This window comes from Acanthochromis polyacanthus, chromosome 4 (assembly GCF_021347895.1).
Source record: "Acanthochromis polyacanthus isolate Apoly-LR-REF ecotype Palm Island chromosome 4, KAUST_Apoly_ChrSc, whole genome shotgun sequence".
Lineage (NCBI taxonomy): Eukaryota > Metazoa > Chordata > Actinopteri > Pomacentridae > Acanthochromis > Acanthochromis polyacanthus.
In genome coordinates, this window is record NC_067116.1 from 27,464,870 (window position 1) to 27,484,825 (window position 19,956).

The 19,956-nt window shown below is 40.1% G+C and overlaps 2 protein-coding genes, 1 long non-coding RNA gene and 1 pseudogene across 3 annotated transcripts; 2 read left to right on the forward strand and 2 right to left on the reverse strand.

The window, feature by feature from the left end:
- Window position 1: 1 nt before the first annotated feature.
- On the reverse strand, window positions 2–12,010 carry LOC127533634 (uncharacterized). The gene is made up of 2 exons (XR_007941398.1): window positions 11,892–12,010; window positions 2–1,146 (listed from the first exon to the last, which is right to left on the reverse strand). It is a non-coding gene; the product is annotated as an uncharacterized LOC127533634 (long non-coding RNA).
- LOC127533632 (uncharacterized) lies at window positions 4,198–8,070 on the reverse strand. The gene is made up of 3 exons (XM_051947178.1): window positions 5,725–8,070; window positions 5,525–5,624; window positions 4,198–5,215 (listed from the first exon to the last, which is right to left on the reverse strand). The coding sequence occupies exons 1-3, from the start codon at window positions 6,159–6,161 to the stop codon at window positions 4,766–4,768; spliced, it is 987 nt and encodes a 328-aa protein (XP_051803138.1). The 5' UTR covers window positions 6,162–8,070; the 3' UTR covers window positions 4,198–4,765.
- LOC127533633 (nicotinamide riboside kinase 2-like) lies at window positions 9,801–10,468 on the forward strand (annotated as a pseudogene).
- Window positions 11,306–19,690, forward strand: lrrc8db (leucine rich repeat containing 8 VRAC subunit Db). The gene is made up of 2 exons (XM_022221565.2): window positions 11,306–12,205; window positions 14,852–19,690. Exon 2 carries the CDS (start codon window positions 14,854–14,856, stop codon window positions 17,407–17,409), a length of 2,556 nt encoding a protein of 851 aa, XP_022077257.1. The 5' UTR covers window positions 11,306–12,205; window positions 14,852–14,853; the 3' UTR covers window positions 17,410–19,690.
- The last annotated feature ends 266 nt before the right edge of the window (window positions 19,691–19,956 follow it).

Consider the following 19,956-nt stretch of genomic DNA (forward strand, 5'->3'; position numbering starts at 1 on the left):
ATTAAAATTCAGTCATTAAAAAAATTGGATTTTATTTATTAAGTGTGTAACGGCATTGTGTTTACAAAAAATCCATGCATAATTATGACTTAGTATCTCTTTATTTCAAGATTATTACATTCAACCCGGGTATCTTTTACTGATCTTGATCTCGTCCCAGAATTATTAGACAGTAAATCATGAGTAAGTGTCCAGTTTTATTAAATTTTGCAAATGCACAAATGAAACTATCACAGTGAATTGATTTTGTTTTTCTGTCAGTACAAAAAAATTGCCCCCCAAAAAAATAACGTTTGTGAAGTAAAAATTAAAAATGAAAAGGTTAAGAAAAGCAACACACACTGCATTTAATTATAAAGCACATCAATGTAAAAAGAATGGCTGAAGTTACAAATGAAGTCAGGCTCTGCTAAATCTCTCACACATTTAAATATTTTTTTCATTTTATTCATTACCTTTTTTTTTTTTGCAGGAATAATGCACAGTGATCACTGTTAATGTACCAGTGTTAGCCTAAGGGCTGATTTTTAACTCTTGCCTGTTAGGTTGTAATATGTAAAGTGCAAAGATACTAAGAACAAAGAGAGGGTTTTAAGTAGGGATGACCAATTAATAGACACAGTTTGAAACAGCACAGCTAGCAAGTTGCAAATGCTGTAACTAAGAAAATGACTTCTTTCTGAACACATCTGTTCCGCTGCTCACATTCTTCACCTTTATAGTCCACTCTTAAAAGTTCAGCAGATAGGTGCTCTGCTTTGGAGTGTGACGATGTCGTTGGTGATGTGGAGAGTGAAGTTTCCGTTTCACCCACAGCGTGCTTTAGGGCACCCAGGTCGGACTTGATGTTTGAAAGACTGACTGACAGCTCAGATTTAACTTTCTGCAGTTCCGTTTTGATGGATGTTAAGTTTTCACTCAAAGCCGCCAGGAGCTGGGTCTTTAAAATAACGGCCGTCTCGTTACAGAGTGAAAGTAGCAGTTCCTCCTTAAGGTCAGAGATTGCAGCATCTGAGGGCCTCTTCAAAAGAAGACGTAGTTGATGAAGATGTTCTCCAGCAGGACCACAAAGACCACGACCAAGCAGCCTTGAGATCTTAGGCAGCGTCTCCCTCAGGTGGGTGTCAAAGGTGTTCACGGTCAGGTCTGTGGTAATCCCGTCAAAAAAACCCAGAAAAAAATCGAGATTAGAAATCTACATGTAACCAAAGCACTCTGTGTATAACGCCGTAGCATGGGATGTAGTTCAGAAAATGTCAAAGTACAGTATACTTTTCAATAATAGCATAGTATGTCCTGTAGTTCATAGAATAGCATGTCAGCAAAAAAACAACAAAAAAACCCATAGATTATTATGTGGTTCAAAAAGCACAAAATGATAGGATGTTGCCTAAAATTGTCATGCATGATATGTGGTTCAGAAAATGTCATAGTGCAGTATGTTGTCAGAATAATATGTCATTCAAGAAAACATCAGAGTATAATATATGGCCAAAACTGGCCCATCAGGAATAATATCTGGCCCACCAGATGATTTTGAAAATTTGATTTGGCATGGAGCCAAGCCAGTCGGTCACCTCAACACCAAACTCGCGTGGTCGGCTGCTGCCGGGCCTTTCCGCGTTTGCGCTACTGGTCGGACACGGTTGTACCAGCCAGATTTCACTGAGCAACAGTGTGTGCAAAACATGTGTGTCTCGGGAGTCATTTTTAATTCATCTGTGATCAGAATTGAGACGTGCGTCCCAAGCAGCGGCGATCAGCTGTAGAAGCTCCGCTGCTCACGTTGCCGTGGGTTGTCTAGCGCGGCTAGGCTAGTTGTTTCCGGTTGTTTCTGTCAGAATTGTCGCGCCTCTGTCGTCACTTAGTTACGCCCGCCTTATGACTCTACACTTCATGGTGATTCGTCGGCCAGTTTTAGGAGCATCCAACCTTGAGCCTTACCGAGGGTAACTAGACCGATCCTGGCAGAGAATTAATTTTGTTGCCGTGGGTTGTCTAGCGCGGCTAGGCTACATTATCAGCCTTAAAAACCCACAAAACACCCCTCTATACTCGACCACACTTGGTACAGTCCGGTTCCCCTTTTTATAAATTTGCGTGGAATCTTCCACTTCCTGTTTGTCAAAGTGGCCTTCGACCTAGACATGTTTTGTTGGAGCTCATGCATAAAACATTTTGGGTAACTGCACTTTAATATGGATGGATGACACTGAATTAGAGTCTGTTTTAATGAGACTTGAGTTCAGATGTGTAGCTCTGTCATTAAATAGGAAAGTATTTCTCTGAATTCACAGAGAAAAGTCTGAAATGTTTGCTAGGTTAGCGTTCCACATGTTCTTTGAATCAGCTAAAGCTAACTCTCTCCAACTTCTGGATCTCTTGAGTTGCTTGTTGTTAAAATATCTTGCTAAAGGTGCCGAAGCTCAGAAAGTCTGAGATGTTTGTTCAAAATAAGCTCATTCTCAAGTCTCATCTGAACTGTCCTCTTTTGTTGGAACTTTCCCTAAACTTAGGAGTTAATGACAGAGCAGCACATCCAGACTCAGTCTCATTTATGCAGAGATTAAACGTCAGTGACATTCATTGATGTTAAAGTGCAGTTTTTCAGATGTTTGTTGAACATGCTCCTGACCAAAACCAGTCCAGGTAGAAGACAATGTGAAGAGAAGCTCCAGAGGATGAACATCACACATTTACATTGGAAATAAATGTCATTTAATTAGACATTGTTATGCAAAAGTTGTATTTCCCTTTAATGATGTTCAGATCTTTGTTGAGTGTTTTGTTGATGTTGGTTTCTAAATGTTTTCTGACACTCGGCCCCAAAGATTGAAACCATTTACAGCTCACAAGCTGCAACAATTCACACATTATCAACTATCTTTCTGACTAAACTAAGATAAGTGAAAAACTGCCTGATTCCTGCATCATGAACATAAATCTATTTGGTTTTTATGACAGTAAACTGAATATATTTGGGTTTGACATTTTATAAACCAAAACAAGAAATGAATTACAGGAGAAAACAATCAACAGATTAATGGACAAAGAAAATGTGTTTTCCAACATATATGGCTGAATTACTCCAACATTACAAGATACACACAATTTAAATTCAATTTTATTTATGGAATGCCAATTACTGGTGAAATTGTCTCAAAATGCTTTATTTTTATATTATCATATTTAAAATATGACAAAGTAAGAAATTTAAACCTCTTGACAAATTCAATTTATTATTTGGTTTCTAAGAGACTAATCAACAATTAAAATAACTTTCTCCATTAAAACTAATAAACATGAGGCCATATAGAAAGAGCGGTTTTAAATACTGCAGTCCCACGAGAACAAGAATAAAATTTCTGAACAAAAACTAAATCTGCTGGTGGATTCCATTGAAGTCCTAATAGATGATGATAAAGTGTGATACCAAAGGTTTTTGCTGCTAAAAATCTCAAAATAAAGATATCAAGTTGAACATCTGGATGGAGGTTGATAAAAGTTGATCTCCCTTCATTTCTCTGGAGCCGACTTCATGGATTTTAGGGATGCAGGTTAAAGACCTGCTCTTCTAGTCGTCTTCCTTCTAGTCGCTGTAAAAAGTTACTCCATCCTCGCCGACTTCAACACCTCTTCATGACAACTTGTTCTGCCTCCGGCCTGGTGGAAACTCCAAAAAGTCGTGAAAACCTGTCGAGACTCAGATTTTCGAAAAACTCGTCAGGCGGGGGAAGGTGTGGTGGGCGGTGGGAGGTAGAGGGAGGGGGTGCCACCCACCTCCCCGCCTACTTTCCACCCAGACTCCACCTTGGCTTCACCCATGTGGTCACTTGAAAACTATGATGTCAAAGGGACGACGAGTTTATTTCTTTTTATCTGATTGGTTGCTCAGTAAGTTAAGGATTTGCCTATGGAGCTGCAGGTTGCCGGTTCAAGACCAGAACCTTCTTAAATTTTTTGAAAAACTTCAACAAAGAAAGAAAAATGCCAGTGATAGGACTTGATCCTGCTGCCTTCCACTTGGTAGTCTCTCCTCTTATCCCTCTAAGCCAGTGATTCTCAACCCTGTTCCTCAGGACCCCATGTCCTGCATGTTTTAGATGCTTCCCTGCTCCAACAAACCTGACTCAAATGATCAGCTCGTTATCAGGCTTCTGCAGAGGCTTGATGACGAGCTGATCATTTGAATCAGGTGTGTTGGAGCAGGGAAGCATCGAAAACATGCAGGACATGGGGTCCTGAGGAACAGGGTTGAGAACCACTGCTCTAAGCTACTCACTCAGATACTAATTCTTCTTTTTTTTTTGTGCATTTATCATCTATTTTTTGTCATTTTCGAGTTTTTTTCTTGAGTCTCAACTCGACCGTTTTTCTCAGGAGGTTGGACTTCAGCCTTTGTGCTGGAGGGTTGAACCCTCAGTTCCAAGACTTTCCAAAGCCTCCAGACCTCCCGAGTCCTCAGGACCTGAGCTTTCACACAATCTGAAGGCTGAAATTTTCTAAGTCCCACAGTAGATCTCTGTTAGTTTGAACTTTGAGACAGTCCAACGACTGATATCTTCTAAGTTCCTGAGCAGTTCTCTGTTAGTTTGAACATTTAGACAGTCTGAGGCAGTGGCGGCTGGTGATAAAATATTTTGGGGGGGCGCACTAGCAGACGGGCATTACAACACAACAAAACAATTACTTGAACATCAGTTTTGCTCTCCTCTCCTTCAGACCAGCAAATTTATCAATGACTTTCTGATTGAAATCTGTCATTTCACAAACAAGTCTCTTTTTCCATGGAGAGCATGGCCAAGGCATTCAGCCTTTTCTGGGTCATGGAGTTTCTGAGAAATGTTTTCACTCTTTTCAAGGTTGAGAAACACCTCTCTGCTTCAGCTGTGGTCATGGGTGTGGTGATCAGGATCCTTAAAAGATTGACAGTTTCTGAAAAGACAACTTCAAGATTGTTCTCCATGACCAGCTGGAATAGGTCCAGTGCACCACAGCAGGCTCTGAACTCTACTTTGCTGGAGATGAGACCGCGTTCTGTCTTCAGCTTGCTTCCATTCAGCATCGGGTAGGCCTTCAAAGTGCGTTGCAGTGCCTCTTCAGGAAATGACCCGTGATGCTCTTCAAACCTGTCCCCCTGCAACAAGGTTGCACAGACAAGATGGTCGGTGAAGGAGAAGCGCTCCTTGGTGTGTCCCAGAATGGTGTTGCAGATCTACAGAGAGAAGGATACAAAAACATATAGAGAAAAAATAGATATGAAATGAATATACTTTTGTTGACACTGTTACCCTCTGTTGCTGCACGGTTTTGGAAAAATATCTTGCTATTATTGACTACTGCAATTGTGACGTGATTTTTAATATTTTTGAATAATTTTCATTAAACAGATTGTGATTAGATGATCTCTGCAACATGACAATGACATATTTAAATGCCATATTTCAAAACACATTTCTCCTCTAACAAACATTACAACCTCCAATGAAACATAGACTATGAGATTTCTACAACATAAACTCACCTCTTCTGCAACCCTTTGACGATCCTCTGAACTGAGTGCCCGACGCCTCTTTGCTGTCAGACAGCCACTTCTTGGCTCACCCATGGAATGGAGAGAATTTCTGTGAAGGATAAGGAGAAGTCATAATAATAACCAAAAAGGGGAAAAGAGATCATGTTGAAAAATGTGATGATCATATTACTGACAGGAATACTTATTACCTGATGTTTTCGATGTCCTGTTCAAACTGCTGGATGCTCACTTTTATGTGGACTGCATCTACGTTCTTCTTCTGGAGCTTGGCATAGAGGAGGTCCACATGTGGCATGATGTGGTGAAAAAGTTCCAGAAAGAACTTAAAGTCCTGATGTTCCAGCAGCATGGCCATGGCTCCTGCCTCTCTGATGGTACTGGCATCAAAGTCACCTGAGTCTTGTATGTTCTCAAAACACTGAATGAGATCCTCTCTGTGCTCAAACAGTGTTGATGGCTTGGCTGTGAAAGTTCCATCTGACATTGCTGGATGTTGGCAGTCTATGGGCCACCGTTTTATCGAGAACAGCTGTACGCTTGGGTGATCAGGAAAAAAAGCTGGCAAATCCACCCAGGTCAGAAAAAAAATTCTCACCTTGGAAATGTGAGAGGTGGCCTGCTGCATGATCAGGTTGAGTTGGTGTGCATAGCAGTGGATATAGTGGGCATTTGGGTACACATCTTTGATTTTCCTCTGAACACCCCTTGGCACCCAGTGGCACCCCTCATCACACTGGCTCCATCATACGCCTGGCAGATTAGCTTGCTTTTCTGATCCTCAGGAATGATGGCAGCAAGACGCTCTGTTAATGGAGTAGCAATGGACTCAGACATAGCTGACTGCAGAGGAATGTATTCAAAAAATCTTTCCTGCACACTGTGTTTGTCATCAATGTAGTGTAGTACAAGCACAAGTTGTGACTGTGTTGAAATATCTGTTGTCTCATCTGCCTGGACTGACACAAAAACACTCTTTTAGGCTTCTTTAATTATTTGCTCCCTTGCAACAGACAACATACAGTCCAGGAGCTCATTTTGGACAGTTTTTGAAGTACCCTTAAAAACAGTGGCAGTTTCAAGGTGCTCTTTCAAAGCTCCATCCAGAGAGGCAACAAAATCCACCAACCCACGTAATATCCCAGGGTTAACAGAGCTCTCACTCTCATCATGGCCACGTAAACCAACTCAAAGGCCCCACAAAATTTCACACAGTCTATTATCCTGGGCAGTATGTGACGACTTTTTGTCACCTCTTCATTGTGCCTTCTAATGCCAACTCTGTAGCCCTCATCTAGTTGTTCAGCAATGCTAACACGGCCAAAAAACTGTAGCTTCATGCTGTCATCAAGGTGGCTACGGCTACCTTCATGCCGTTTGCATTTTTCAGAGAGATGTTTCAGGTCTCTGACCCCCGTTGCTGTCCACAGAACTTCAGTACCAACACTTTGAAAAAGCAAGCAGGGAAAGCACTACAGAGCACTGCTAACTTCACATCCAGCTAGCCAGCTGTGTTTAGCATAACACAGGTGGGAGAAGCCTGTAACTCTGTCCACGGTCACTTGCCTGCTGCTGGATTTGTAAATCAGGTTGCTCCAGTCCTAACTCCTTTATCCTTTTTTTCCTCCAGCGAACGCCTCGTAAAAGGATTATTTCGTAAAGAAACAACCGAATTTTCTTTTGCTGCCGCCATCATCTTCTGTCTTGTTGTTGTGGTCTGTCTGTCTCTCTCCGTATGTGTCTGTGTACGCTGCCAGGGGTGACTTTGATTGACAGGTATCATGAATCAATCAGATCAGATGAAAAATGACCACCCAAACGCGCTGATTCGCCAGGGATGCAGAGAGCTGCGCCCGGAGGACGATCTTTAAGTAACCAATTAGAGACCAGTATTAAGTCACATGAAAGCCAAAAGTTTTAGAATGTACTTGCACGCTCATTTGGCAGGCGCCCCTCGCTATTGAAGCGTGTAAAACAACCCTGAAACCCCCCAATATGGAATGGAAAGGCTTAAAAAAATATAAATGAGACCCATTGTATGAGTGAACATTGTGCAGATGTGTTAATTACTTTAAATACGTATTTATGTTTACTGTATCAATACTTTTTTCACAAAATCTTGATGGGGGCGGCGCCCTAGCGTCCCCTATTAACAAGCCGCCACTGGTCTGAGGGCTGAAGATTTAAAAGTTTCTCAGTACTTTGCTGTTAGTTTGAACTTTGTGGTTAACAGAAGCCTTAAAACTTGTGACCCTGAGTCTTGATTTCACATTTAGACCATCCATCTGAGTTATTTTTAGACCTTCACCTGTGGGTTCTTTAGAAATCCTGAACAAGCTTTGATTCTCTTCACTGAACAGTAAACTTTGTGGAGATCAGAAGGTAACATTAGTTTGATCAATGCCTTCAACTACTAGTAGACTTTATCTGGAAAGCAGTTTTCTGAAATGAGTTCTTAGTAAATCTGTCCACAGTCAAACCAAGAACATAGAAAGAGGAAATATTTGAAGAAACAACTTGATGTTTTCATTTCAGAAGAGAAAACGCTTTAAAAGCTTTGTCTGTCTTTGCTCTTTTTCATCATTTTATCATCTCTTCTGTTTAATTTGATCTTCTAAAGTCTAACTGGTGTTTTTCAAATGTTTTGTCTTTAGTTTGATTCTTCTTAAATGTTTAGTTTTGCTCTTTTCTCACCTTTTATTCTTTTCTAATGTCTGATTTGATTTTGAAATGTCTTGTCTTTTTAATGTTTAATTGTTGTTTTCTCAAATATTTTATCGACTTGTTTGAAAAAACTTCCTTTTCTTTCCCAATGTTTAATTATTAGATTAAATCTTTGTTCAAGTTTTTCTTTTTAAATGTTTTACCACCTTTTAATGTTTAATTTGTTTTTTAAAAGCTGCATTGTATTTTCTGTATAAATCCTTTTTAAAGTTTTATTGTCTTTCAGATTTAATTTCGAATTAAACATTTAATTTTTTCATTAAATGTTTTGTCTTTTTAAAGGTTTAATAATCTAATTAAATGTTTTATTTTTTAAATGTTTAATATTCTTGTTTAATTGTATTTTTTAAATGTTTATCTAAAATATTTCATCTTTAATATTTGTTGAAAAACTTTGTTTAATTTCATAATTACATGTTTTGTATCTTTTGTTTAATTATCTAATTAAATATTTTGTCTGTCTGATATAATTTAATTTAATTGTATTTACCTCACTAGGGTCGCAGGGGGTGCTGGAACTTATCTCAGCTGACTCGGGCGAAGGCAGGGGACACCCTGGACAGGTCGCCAGTCTGTCACAGGGCTACATATACAGACAAACAATCACACTCACATTCACACCTACGGGCAATTTAGAGTAATCAATTAACCTCAGCATGTTTTTGGACTGTAGGAGGAAGCCGGAGTGCCCATAGAAAACCCATGCATGCACAGGGAGAACATGCAAACTCCATGCAGAAAGATCCCAGGCCCAAGCCGGGATTTGAACTGGGGATCTTCTTGCTGCAAGGCGAAAGTGCTAACCACTACACCTTTTCAGGAAGTAGATGAAGAATAATTAAAGCTCTCGTGTAGAAATCCAACTTATTTTGGATCCTTGTGTAGAGTTTAATCTTAGAGTTTGTAAAGCTGTTGAGTTTTTAGAGGATTGTTTTGACATTTAATAACCGAGTCCTGAAATAAAATTGCAGTTGTGGATTTCTGTCATTTAGTCTGGACTAAACAAATAACAGCAGCATAAATCTCAAATGTCTTTATGAGGAGTCTGGATTGAGGTTTCTCACTTGATAATGATCAAAACATGAAATGTGGGTTGGTTTAAAGGAATATCCACCTTTAATCTTTGAATGTTGACCTAAAAGGTTGGTTTCAGGAAGTATTCCACCCGACAAGGTCCTCACACATTGACCTGAAAGGAACATTGCACCAAAAAATCCCTTGATGTGCACCTAAAATGTTGGTTTAACCGAGTATTCCATCTAAAATCCTCAAAGAGACCTGAGGGGCTGGTTAAAAGGAATATTCCACCTAAAACCTCAACAGCAGAAAGAGGTCCTCTCTGGGTGGAAGAACCGCATCCAAGTGGCAGCTCCCTTTCTGCTCTTACCTTACTCACTAAACTCAAGTGCCAAGGAGGACTCGAGTAGTTGACGTTTCCTGCTACAACCTTTCTTTTTCAGCTTTCTTCCACATCCAATCACTCCCGACCCGGTTTTTGTTGACGTTTTTGATTTTTTTTCCAAGCTTTGACCAATCCGAGAACATGAAGTACATCATCGACATCAACGGCGTAACCAATGGAGGGAAAACCATCCTCACCAACCGCCTGATCAAGAACCTGCCCAACTGCTGCGTGGTCCATCAGGATAACTTCTTCAAGCCCTAAGATCAGATTGAAGTTGGTGAAGATGGCTTTAAGCAGTACGATGTCATCACTGCTCTGGACATGGATGCCTTGATGAGTACGATCTACGCGTGGTTGGAGAACCCGGTGGAGTTTGAGGAGTCTCATGGCGCTAATAACACCCTGGACACAGAGATCGTCCTGAAGTCCAACCACAACGAGGAGGAGGAGACTCACATCCTCATTCTGGAGGGCTTCCTGCTTTACACCTACAGGCTTTGATCGACGTGCTAAACCAACATTACTTTATTTCCATCCCATATGAAGAATGCAAAAAGTGGAGGTTCTCTAGGAAGTACATGGTGCCAGACCCCCCCAGCCTGTTTGATGTCCACTTCTGGCCCATGTACCTGCAACACAAGAACATCTGCTCACTGTGAAAGATTACTGAGAGCAGCTTTTTGTGATTTCTATGCAGAACACTATGATGTTTGGTGAGCTGTAAACTATTAAATGATTTAAGAATATGAAGTATAGTTACTGTTTATTATTGTTCTCAGCTTTACTATTAAATGTATAGAGTGCTACTTACTGTATTTTATTGTATTTTAAAATTGACATTACTGCACAGAACATTTAGATTATTTTACCACAGATCAAGGGTACAGATTGTTGTTGGTGACTGTGTATTGGGTAGTACTCATTTTGATTTAGACTGATTAGTATACAGAACTCTATGATGTTTATGGTTTACAGATGAGAACTAGTTGCTAAAAGTACAGAATATTATTTCTTATTTTAGGTGTGATAATTGTCAGTAAACATTCTAAGACGTGGAAATTGACGGGGTTGTATATCATGCTGTTCTTGCACAACATTTGTCACTTAATTGCCCTCAGGATACTGTCGTTGAGCTTACCACTTTTACATAACAGGAAAATGCTACAGCTAATGATGTTGTAATTCACAGAAGCAAGAAAACAAGTCCATCATAATTTGAATGTTAGCAGTCTAAAATGAAAAGGTCATATACAGCTTTCCTACTGGGTTAAAGAGCCAAAAAAAACAAACATGAAAATTGCTTTGGAAAGCGAGAGGTGGGTAGCAGCTTTCATCCCCCCCCCCCCCCAAAATATCTGTTGTCCCCCCCCCTCACTAAAATTAATCTGGAGCCAGCCCTGGATCCAGATGCATTTAAAGTCAGTTTTCACTGTCTCTTTTAACAAACAGGGCTTTTTCTGATCTCAAATATAGTTTTTATAATGTAGGAAAATATTCTCTGAGCGTTTGGTGAGGGGGTTTTCAAATGAGCAACAGCCCAGGTCAGCTGTTCAAAACCAGGCGTGAACTAACCATGACGTCACCCGTTGGTTTCAACGCCGAGAAAATGAAGCCTGGATTTTGCTACTTCCTGGTCGCCGTTTTGGATTTTTTGGAGCCAGTGACGTAAAAAGCGTCATCAAACAGACTGGACCGGAGAGCAACTTGGGGCAGGATTGGCTGAGGACTCTCTTATCCCGCCCACATTTTACCGCAGAGGCTTCTGTTGCTGTCTATCAAGTGTAGCCACGCCCCCTGGCTCCACCAACTTTCACGATTTATATAAAATTCAGTATCGATTTATTTTAAGATCGGCCACCTGATCTCTCATTTTGACCATGAAAACTAACGGGAAAAAAATCCTGAGCTGTAGAAAATCAGTCTATCAAATTTTATTTTTTCCAAAAATGAATTGGGGTCTATGGAGAAAAAGCTTTTTGGAGCCAACCCTAGCGGACAGCGTGATATTGCAAGTTTTTGACACTTCTGGGTGGGCTTCAAATTTGGAGCAAGATGCTACGTCCACTTTATATACAGTCTATGTTCAAAACCATGATATAATATCATGGTTTTGAACAGCTGACCTGTTCTGTGATTTAACTTTAAGCTATGCGCCTGCACTTTTGCGACAGTCCCTAACTTCGGCTGGTCATCCTCTAGTTCACTGTCCAACACTGAAAACACTATCACCTCCTGATGTGGAAGATCGAGCTGTGTGCGCTTTCAGGAGATCTTCCTCCTGCTCACCCCGGCAGACCATCCGTTCTGAGCTCCCCGGGAGCAGCATCAGCCTCCAGCAGCTGCTGCTGCCGCGCCAGTCACAGGCAGAGGACCCGACCATCTGAGGCGGAGTGGGGGTAGTCCGCTAAGCTGCTTACCGTCCTGCCAGGAGGCCCACGGAGCGACCGGTGCGAAGAATGGACGGCTTCATCCCATCAGCGGAACATGGCCTGTAGCTGCTCGGTACCGCTGCCATCCACATAACCGGACCAGACCTCCTGAAGGTGCGTATCTGAGCGCAGCTGCTCATCTGGGCAGGATCAGTTCCACGTACAGCCGCAGCGCTTCGGCCCGGTGTTGTTTGCAGCTACCCGGCGATGGGGGACTCAGAGGGACCGTGTGGAGCGGTAGAACAACCATGTGGTGGATTTGCTGCTTTATTGTGGTCAGATTGTGGTTTTCGGTGAAGATTTGCGGTTCAGGGCTTCCCTCCTTGTTTGGCGTCCATGGATGCGTCTCGCTGCTGGAGCCGGTCTCAGCCTGCTCACAACACTGACCTTCATGATTCGTGTACACAATAGATTCTCGTCGCAGTGGTGCAGAAATTAATATTCTTATTATAAAATGTGTATTTTTATGTTAAAATACGGAAACAGCGTGTTATGGGCACTAAGTGTCCCATGATATACACAAACTGTATATCAGCACCACTATGATCGTGGTGTAGGGACACGTTATTGTGAATTGTGTGTGCTATTTTGGAGTAAGGTGCACATCAAATACATGTGATAGAGGATTCAGACTTGGGTTACAGTGCCTTTACACAATGGAGCCACACAGACAACACATGTCATTGTTTGTGTCCCAGTTCAAGGGCAGCCTCCTCTAAATCCACAGGGCTGTCCAGTCTGAGCCTCCTCCAAATGAGCCTGGGAAAAATAAACTCTATTCTTTCCTCCTATCAGTAACCTGGAATACACAGCGCACTGGAAAGTTGATAGGCTTTTGTAAATACATGCAGTGCAGGAAGGTAACTCTTAACTAAAATGTCATATCTCTTTCGTGCTTTACTCTATTATTCCAATTTGTCATGACTAAGTCCAGCATATTGATTCGGATGACTTCATGTCTTTGTTTTCTGTATGTTTTATTTAGTGCCTTTTAAAGACACTAATATGCTGAGTTCTTGGTGGGCCCTAGTCAAAACCACCTAGTTCCATCAGTTTATTTTTAACAGATGGAACTGTCCATTGAATTCATGTTTGCCATGGGTCCTTATTTAAAGATACACACACTCTCAGATTGGGTTGGGGGCACTCCAGCAGTCATTTAGACAGACACAGATTTTCTCATGTGCTCTGTCAACAGGCCTGAATACTTGGCCTCTAACTAACGATTATATCTCAGTCAGTGAATCTGTCGATTATCTTCTCTATTTATTGATTAGTTGTGTAACCTATAAAATGTCAGAAAATAGTGCAGAAATGTTAAGTGTTTTCCAAACCAAACACATTTAGTTTACTTTCAGAAGAGGAAAAACATCACAAAGTGCTCAGATTTGAGAAGCTGGAATTACAGAATTTAGATTTTTCTTTAATTTTTTTAAAAAAAATACTCAAACAGAATAATCAGCAGTCTAGCAGCCTATCAGCAGCCCTTGTATGTTTGAACTTTAAACTATGATGAAACACAGAAACACATCATAGTCTAAAGAAATCCAATACAACACCAACAAAAAGTACAGTAATCAACATTCTCTGTGTCTGTCAGGATCACTTAAAAACGAGATTTACAACGAGAATGTTGTACTGAATTACACTGGATTACAACGTACAGAGCCATTCTGTACCAGAGTCCTCTGAACTGGACCAAACCACTGCAGGATGTAAATAATGGATACAACAGGACATAAAATCTGCAGCCGTTTATAAATGCAACGTCAACTCTCAGAACTCGCAGTAGTTTTTGGGTTTGGGTCATTTTTTTCTCACTGTTGGTTCATTTTTCACTGAAATAGAAAGTCCTGCCTTTATGGAAACAGCACAATGATGAATAGGCAACTCAAAAAAAATGTCTAATCTACAGTACAACACAGCTACAATGCCATTTGTCATAAAAAAGAAATAACTAAAATTGAATTTTTTTTTATTATTTAATGACAAAAACTGAAATCAATATGTGCAACATTTTTGAAAATTGTCGGTGGATATTACCAGTAATGGAAAGACATGGTGACTCTTCATACTATAGGTATTTAACAATTCCATTTTATTTTGTTTTCATATTTGTCTTCTCTCTACTTTGCATCAACACGACCTGCAGTTCATCCCAGTTCAGTCGAAAAGCCCTGAAATTTTGTCACATGATTGTTGGTTGCAACTGAGTCACTAATAGCTTCATGGCTGGGCTGAGGAGGGCAGAATTTTTAGTTTTTTACAGTATCAGGTTTATTTTTGGCAAATGTTTAAATGAAACATGCAGAATAATGTCATTTTAATTAGTTAGCACAATTTTACGCTTAGATCTGGTTAAGGTTCCTGAAGGAATCACACACACCTAGTAGCTTTTCCCAGCATTTTAAAAATCTTTTTTATTTTCCATGCAGATGCAGTCCCCAACAAAATTGCCCAAATGAGTCTCGAATAAATTATTTTTCCCAGATAAAGTTTTTCATCTGGTGAACATTCCTGTTTTGTTTTTCTTTTAATATTATAATATATATTGCTGAAAAACGAAATACTGCAAAATCAATTTTTTCTTTTTTTGTTTACCACTTTATCACCCATCTAAGGGTAAGTTCCTGATTGCAAACATGGGCATTTTAGACCTTTGAAGCTGCCTCAAAAAACCATTAAGAAACAGGAATAGCTGTGCACATGTTCTTATTGTTATTTAAAATCAAGCATGTTAATTTGTGTTCTCTGCTGCAGGAATGTTCACCCTCACAGAAGTCGCCTCCCTGAACGACATCCAGCCAACATACCGAATACTGAAGCCATGGTGGGATGTCTTCATGGATTATCTTGGTATTGTCATGTTGATGTTGGCCATATTTTCTGGAACCATGCAGTTAACTAAGGACCAGGTGGTTTGTCTTCCTATTCTGGAACAAACTCCAGAGGTGGCCGGGGGCTTCTTGGGAGCCCAAACACCAGAGCCAACTGATGGTTTATGGAACAAAGAGAGTGCCATTGGGGAGCAAGCTGCCCCTCTGATGGCTAAAAGGCCTCCCGACAGCATTGCCCCAACAATTCACGTCACACAGTCAGCTAGTTTTGGGCAGCCGCAGCCTACAGGTGTCAGGACCAAGCTGGACTTTCAGCAGTATGTTTTTGTCAACCAGATGTGCTACCATGTCGCCCTTCCTTGGTACTCCAAATATTTCCCTTACCTCGCTCTAATTCACACTATTGTGTTGATGGTCAGCAGCAACTTCTGGTTCAAATATCCAAAGACAAGTTCCAAAATAGAACATTTTGTGTCCATACTGGGAAAGTGTTTTGAGTCCCCTTGGACGACTAAAGCTCTGTCTGAGACTGCATGCGAGGATTCGGAGGAGAACAAGCAGAGGCTGGCTGGTGCCTCCTCCCTCCTGAAACATCTGTCCACAAGCAGCGAGGAGGGGAGTCCAAACCAGTCTGCCCCGATGTTGACTAAATCTGGGGTCACATTCTCTGCTGAGAAGCTGGTGAGCGAAGTTCCCTCCATGACCATACTGGACAAGAAAGATGGTGAGCAAGCCAAGGCCCTGTTTGAAAAAGTCAGGAAATTCCGTGCCCATGTGGAAGACAGTGATTTAATTTACAGACTCTATGCCATTCAGACAGTCATCAAAACAGTGAAGTTTATCTTAATCCTTTGCTACACGATGACATTTGTTGCTTCTATAGATTTTGACCATGTGTGTGAGCCTGAAATAAAGCATTTGACTGGATATGCTAAGTTCCAGTGTACACATAACATGGCGTTTATGCTAAAGAAGCTCCTTGTCAGTTATATTGCTCTCATATGTGTTTATGGCATTATCTGTATTTACACACTGTTCTGGCTCTTTCGGCGACCTCTTAAGGAGTATTCCTTTGAAAAGGTCAGGGAGGAGAGCAGCTTCAGTGACATTCCTGATGTTAAGAACGACTTTGCTTTCCTCCTCCACATGGTTGATCAGTATGACCAACTGTATTCAAAGCGCTTCGGGGTTTTCCTCTCTGAGGTGAGTGAGAACAAACTTCGGGAGATCAGTCTAAACCACGAGTGGACATTTGAGAAGTTGCGGCAGCATGTAACGCGGAATCCTCAAGAGAAGCTGGAACTTCATCTCTTCATGCTCTCAGGAGTGCCGGATGCTGTGTTCGATCTCACCGACTTGGAAATCTTGAAACTAGAACTGATCCCAGAGGCCAGGATAACTGCTAAGATCTCACAGATGATAAACCTCCAGGAGCTGCACTTCTACCACTGTCCTGCCAAAGTTGAGCAGACTGCTTTCATTTTCCTTCGCGATCACCTCCGGTGCCTTCATGTTAAATTCACAGATGTTGCTGAGATTCCCAGCTGGGTTTACTTGTTGAAAAACTTAAGGGAACTGTACTTGGTGGGTAACCTGAACTCTGAAAACAACAAACTTATCGGACTTGAGTCCCTGCGAGATCTCAGGCACTTAAAAATTCTTCATCTCAAAAGCAACCTCACAAAGATCCCGACAAACATAACGGATCTGTCACCACACCTGCTCAAACTGGTCATTCACAATGATGGTACGAAGCTCTTGGTGCTGAACAGTTTGAAGAAAATGATGAACCTCGCAGAGCTGGAGCTACTTAATTGTGAGCTGGAGCGAATCCCCCACGCCATCTTCAGTTTAAACAACCTTCAGGAACTTGATCTAAAATCCAACAACATTCGTTCCATTGAGGAGGTCATCAGCTTCCAGCACCTCAAAAGACTAACATGCCTCAAACTTTGGCACAATAAGATCATCACCATTCCACTGTCAATCAGCCATGTCAAAAACCTGGAGTCGCTCTATCTGTCACACAACAAGCTGGAATCCCTCCCATCACCGTTATTCACCCTTCTCAAGTTGAGGCACCTCGATCTTAGTCATAACTCTATAGTGGTGATACCGCTGGAGGTCGGCTTCCTGCAGAACCTCCAGCATTTTGCCATTAATGGCAACAAAGTTGAGGTAGTCCCAAAGCAACTGTTCAAGTGCACCAAACTACGAACATTATGTCTCAGCCACAACTGCATCTCCTCTATTCCTGAGAAAATCGGCCAACTCTCTCAGCTTACACATCTGGAACTGAAGGGAAACTGTCTGGATCGGCTTCCGGCTCAGCTTGGTCAGTGCTGCCTTCTCCGCAGGAGCTGCCTGATGGTGGAGGATCACCTCTTTGACTCGTTGCCCATCGAGGTCAAAGAGAGCATCAATCAGGAATCTAGTGTTTCTTTTGCAAACGGGTGTAAATGTCTAACTGATGGACGGTAGTGACATCCTGTTTGACATCAAATGATGATGAATCTTCTGTTGAAAAAGTATTTTTTTTAAACGATACCATTAGAAACAGTAGTTTAGGTTAGAGTATGTTTCATTGACTTTTAGAAGCTTATACAACAAACATGGCACAGCACATAAAAGGTCGATACCACTGGAAAAACATGAGCTGAACTACAGGAACTATCATGGTTTGTGTCATGTCTGGATTTTTCTTTTTCTTTTTTTTAAATTAATGTAGGTGTATATTACTTCAAAGATTTGCTATTTCTAAACCTTTTGTATGCACAAATACATATAGAAGATTTAGGCATATTTGTATAATTTTGAAACAGTCCCCTTTCAGTCCCCTGTGATTTTATTTGATTTTCTTTAGAGTAACTAGATTCTGCTCCATGGGGAGTAAACTTATTATATATTCATACCAAGAGTTCGATAAAAAGATTGATACCACTTATTTATATAGTCATATCTGACCCTTAAAGTTGGAGTGAAAGGCTTTCACATTTAAATTAACATCTGCAATATTCAAAGAAAATATGGTCACCAGGGTAACCGTCAGGTAAATCTCTTTGTGTGTAGCTTAGTTTGCTGTAGCAGAAAACTGCAGTACATTTAAGTCTGGTTTCTGGAGCCTCAGTGGCCATTCATTGTACATCAACTTGCAGTGATTGTTTTTCCAAAGCTGAAGAAGGCAACAACTATAATGACAGACATGGAGGCTACAGCATCCACGAATACAGCAGGAAACCTAAGAAGTGCCAAGCAAAAATTCTGAAGCACCAGTTAAGAAAGAAACTTGCCTTCATAGGAATGGTTTACAGTTTTAAAAAGACAGCCGTCAGTATTAAGGCATATGCCCATGTCAGCGATGTTTGCATAACTACTGTCACTGCCAAAAGAGAGAAACAAAAATTTCTCACTGCAGGTTTAAATCTGAAGCTACAGCCATGAGATACTTAGCTTAGCTTAGCATTAAGACTGGAAACAATTAGTCTGGTTCTGTGCAAAACTAAAACAATTTATCGGTACCGCTAAAACTGACCAACTTGTATATCTATTAACTTTATAAGTCATTTGTACAAAATTGAGGCTGCTAATTTCCCTGTGTGCACAGTCTTTATGCTACGCTCAGCTAACCAGCTAACTGTAGCTTCATATTTAGCATACCTTAAAGTGGTACCAATCTTCCTCTCTGACCCTCCAAAAAACAAACAGAATCCCCAAAACTATTATGTTTAAATGTCAGTTCACTGAAATTACAAATAGTATAATGTCAAATATGTTATACAGTTATTTAAAACTTTATGCATCAAAGTTTTGCCTTTTTTATTTATTTCTGCATTTAACAGCAGCATCTCTTTCCAGAAACTTTGTGTGCATTCAGATGGATAATTCACAGATCTCACTGGTTTCAGATTTTTTAAAAATAGTTTTTAGTATAGTAACTAATTTCTAACTAATTTCAACGTAAATATGTTACAGCAAAGTTGTCCAGAATAAACAGAATGTTGTTCATGAGAAGCTGTGCTGCTTTTAATTTTTTTTTTGCAGCACAAGCAAAATAAAACTCAGTTGTTTTTTTGTTTGTTTGTTTTTTTAGAAATATTGGAATATAAGACCCAAACTTTTTTGATGGCTGTATGCCATTACAATAAATACAAAAACGTGTTTTTGTAATTTCAATCAAAGAACCTTTCAAAAATATTTGTAATGAAAAGTCTGAACTCAAGGTCCACTTACTCGCTTCACCTATATACACATTTACAGAAATAATGTGAGTATCTGCTGGGGAAGACCACAAAAAGCTCCAGAAACAGTCTGAGTAGTCCCACAACTGTTTGAGTGCAATCATAAAATTACTTTTAGTCCCCACATTTAAAATTTGTTTGATTTATGTGCAGCAATGACTATACGTAGATGGCATTTAAAAATTCCTATTACATGTTTGCATTCCACTTTTCATGTCTTGCAACAATATCATGTTTCCTTTTAACCCTTTTTCTCTGCTTCTTGAGTCCCCTTGCCATTATTTTTAAATGTAGTTTGTTTTTTCAAATGAGTAGACAATAAATTCCTTTGAGCCAAAACACAACGCTTTTTATTTGTTGTACTTTTGCTGTTGTGTCTGAATACATTTTATTCTTGTAAACAATATATTTATCATGTATTTTGTGTAAATTTTCTCATTGTCTTTAATGTGTCCTTTCTGCACAGCACTTTGTAAACTGGTTTTTAAAATGTGCTATACGAATAAAGGAATTATTATACTGTTGCTAATGCTATTATTCAATGCTTCAATTGCACTACAGTGTCATTTTTTGCACTGAAATAACATATATTTTTATATATAGTTATGCAGTTGAACCTTCAGCTCTGAAGTCCCTGAATGTCTAAAAATAATTGACATCTAATTTATTCATCCATTATTAAGAAAACAGAGATTGTCAAAGATAACTGCAACAAAACAATTATGTTTTTGTAAGCCATTTAAAAAAATTCATAGTTTCTGTGTCAATATCTGACTAAAGTAAAAATGTG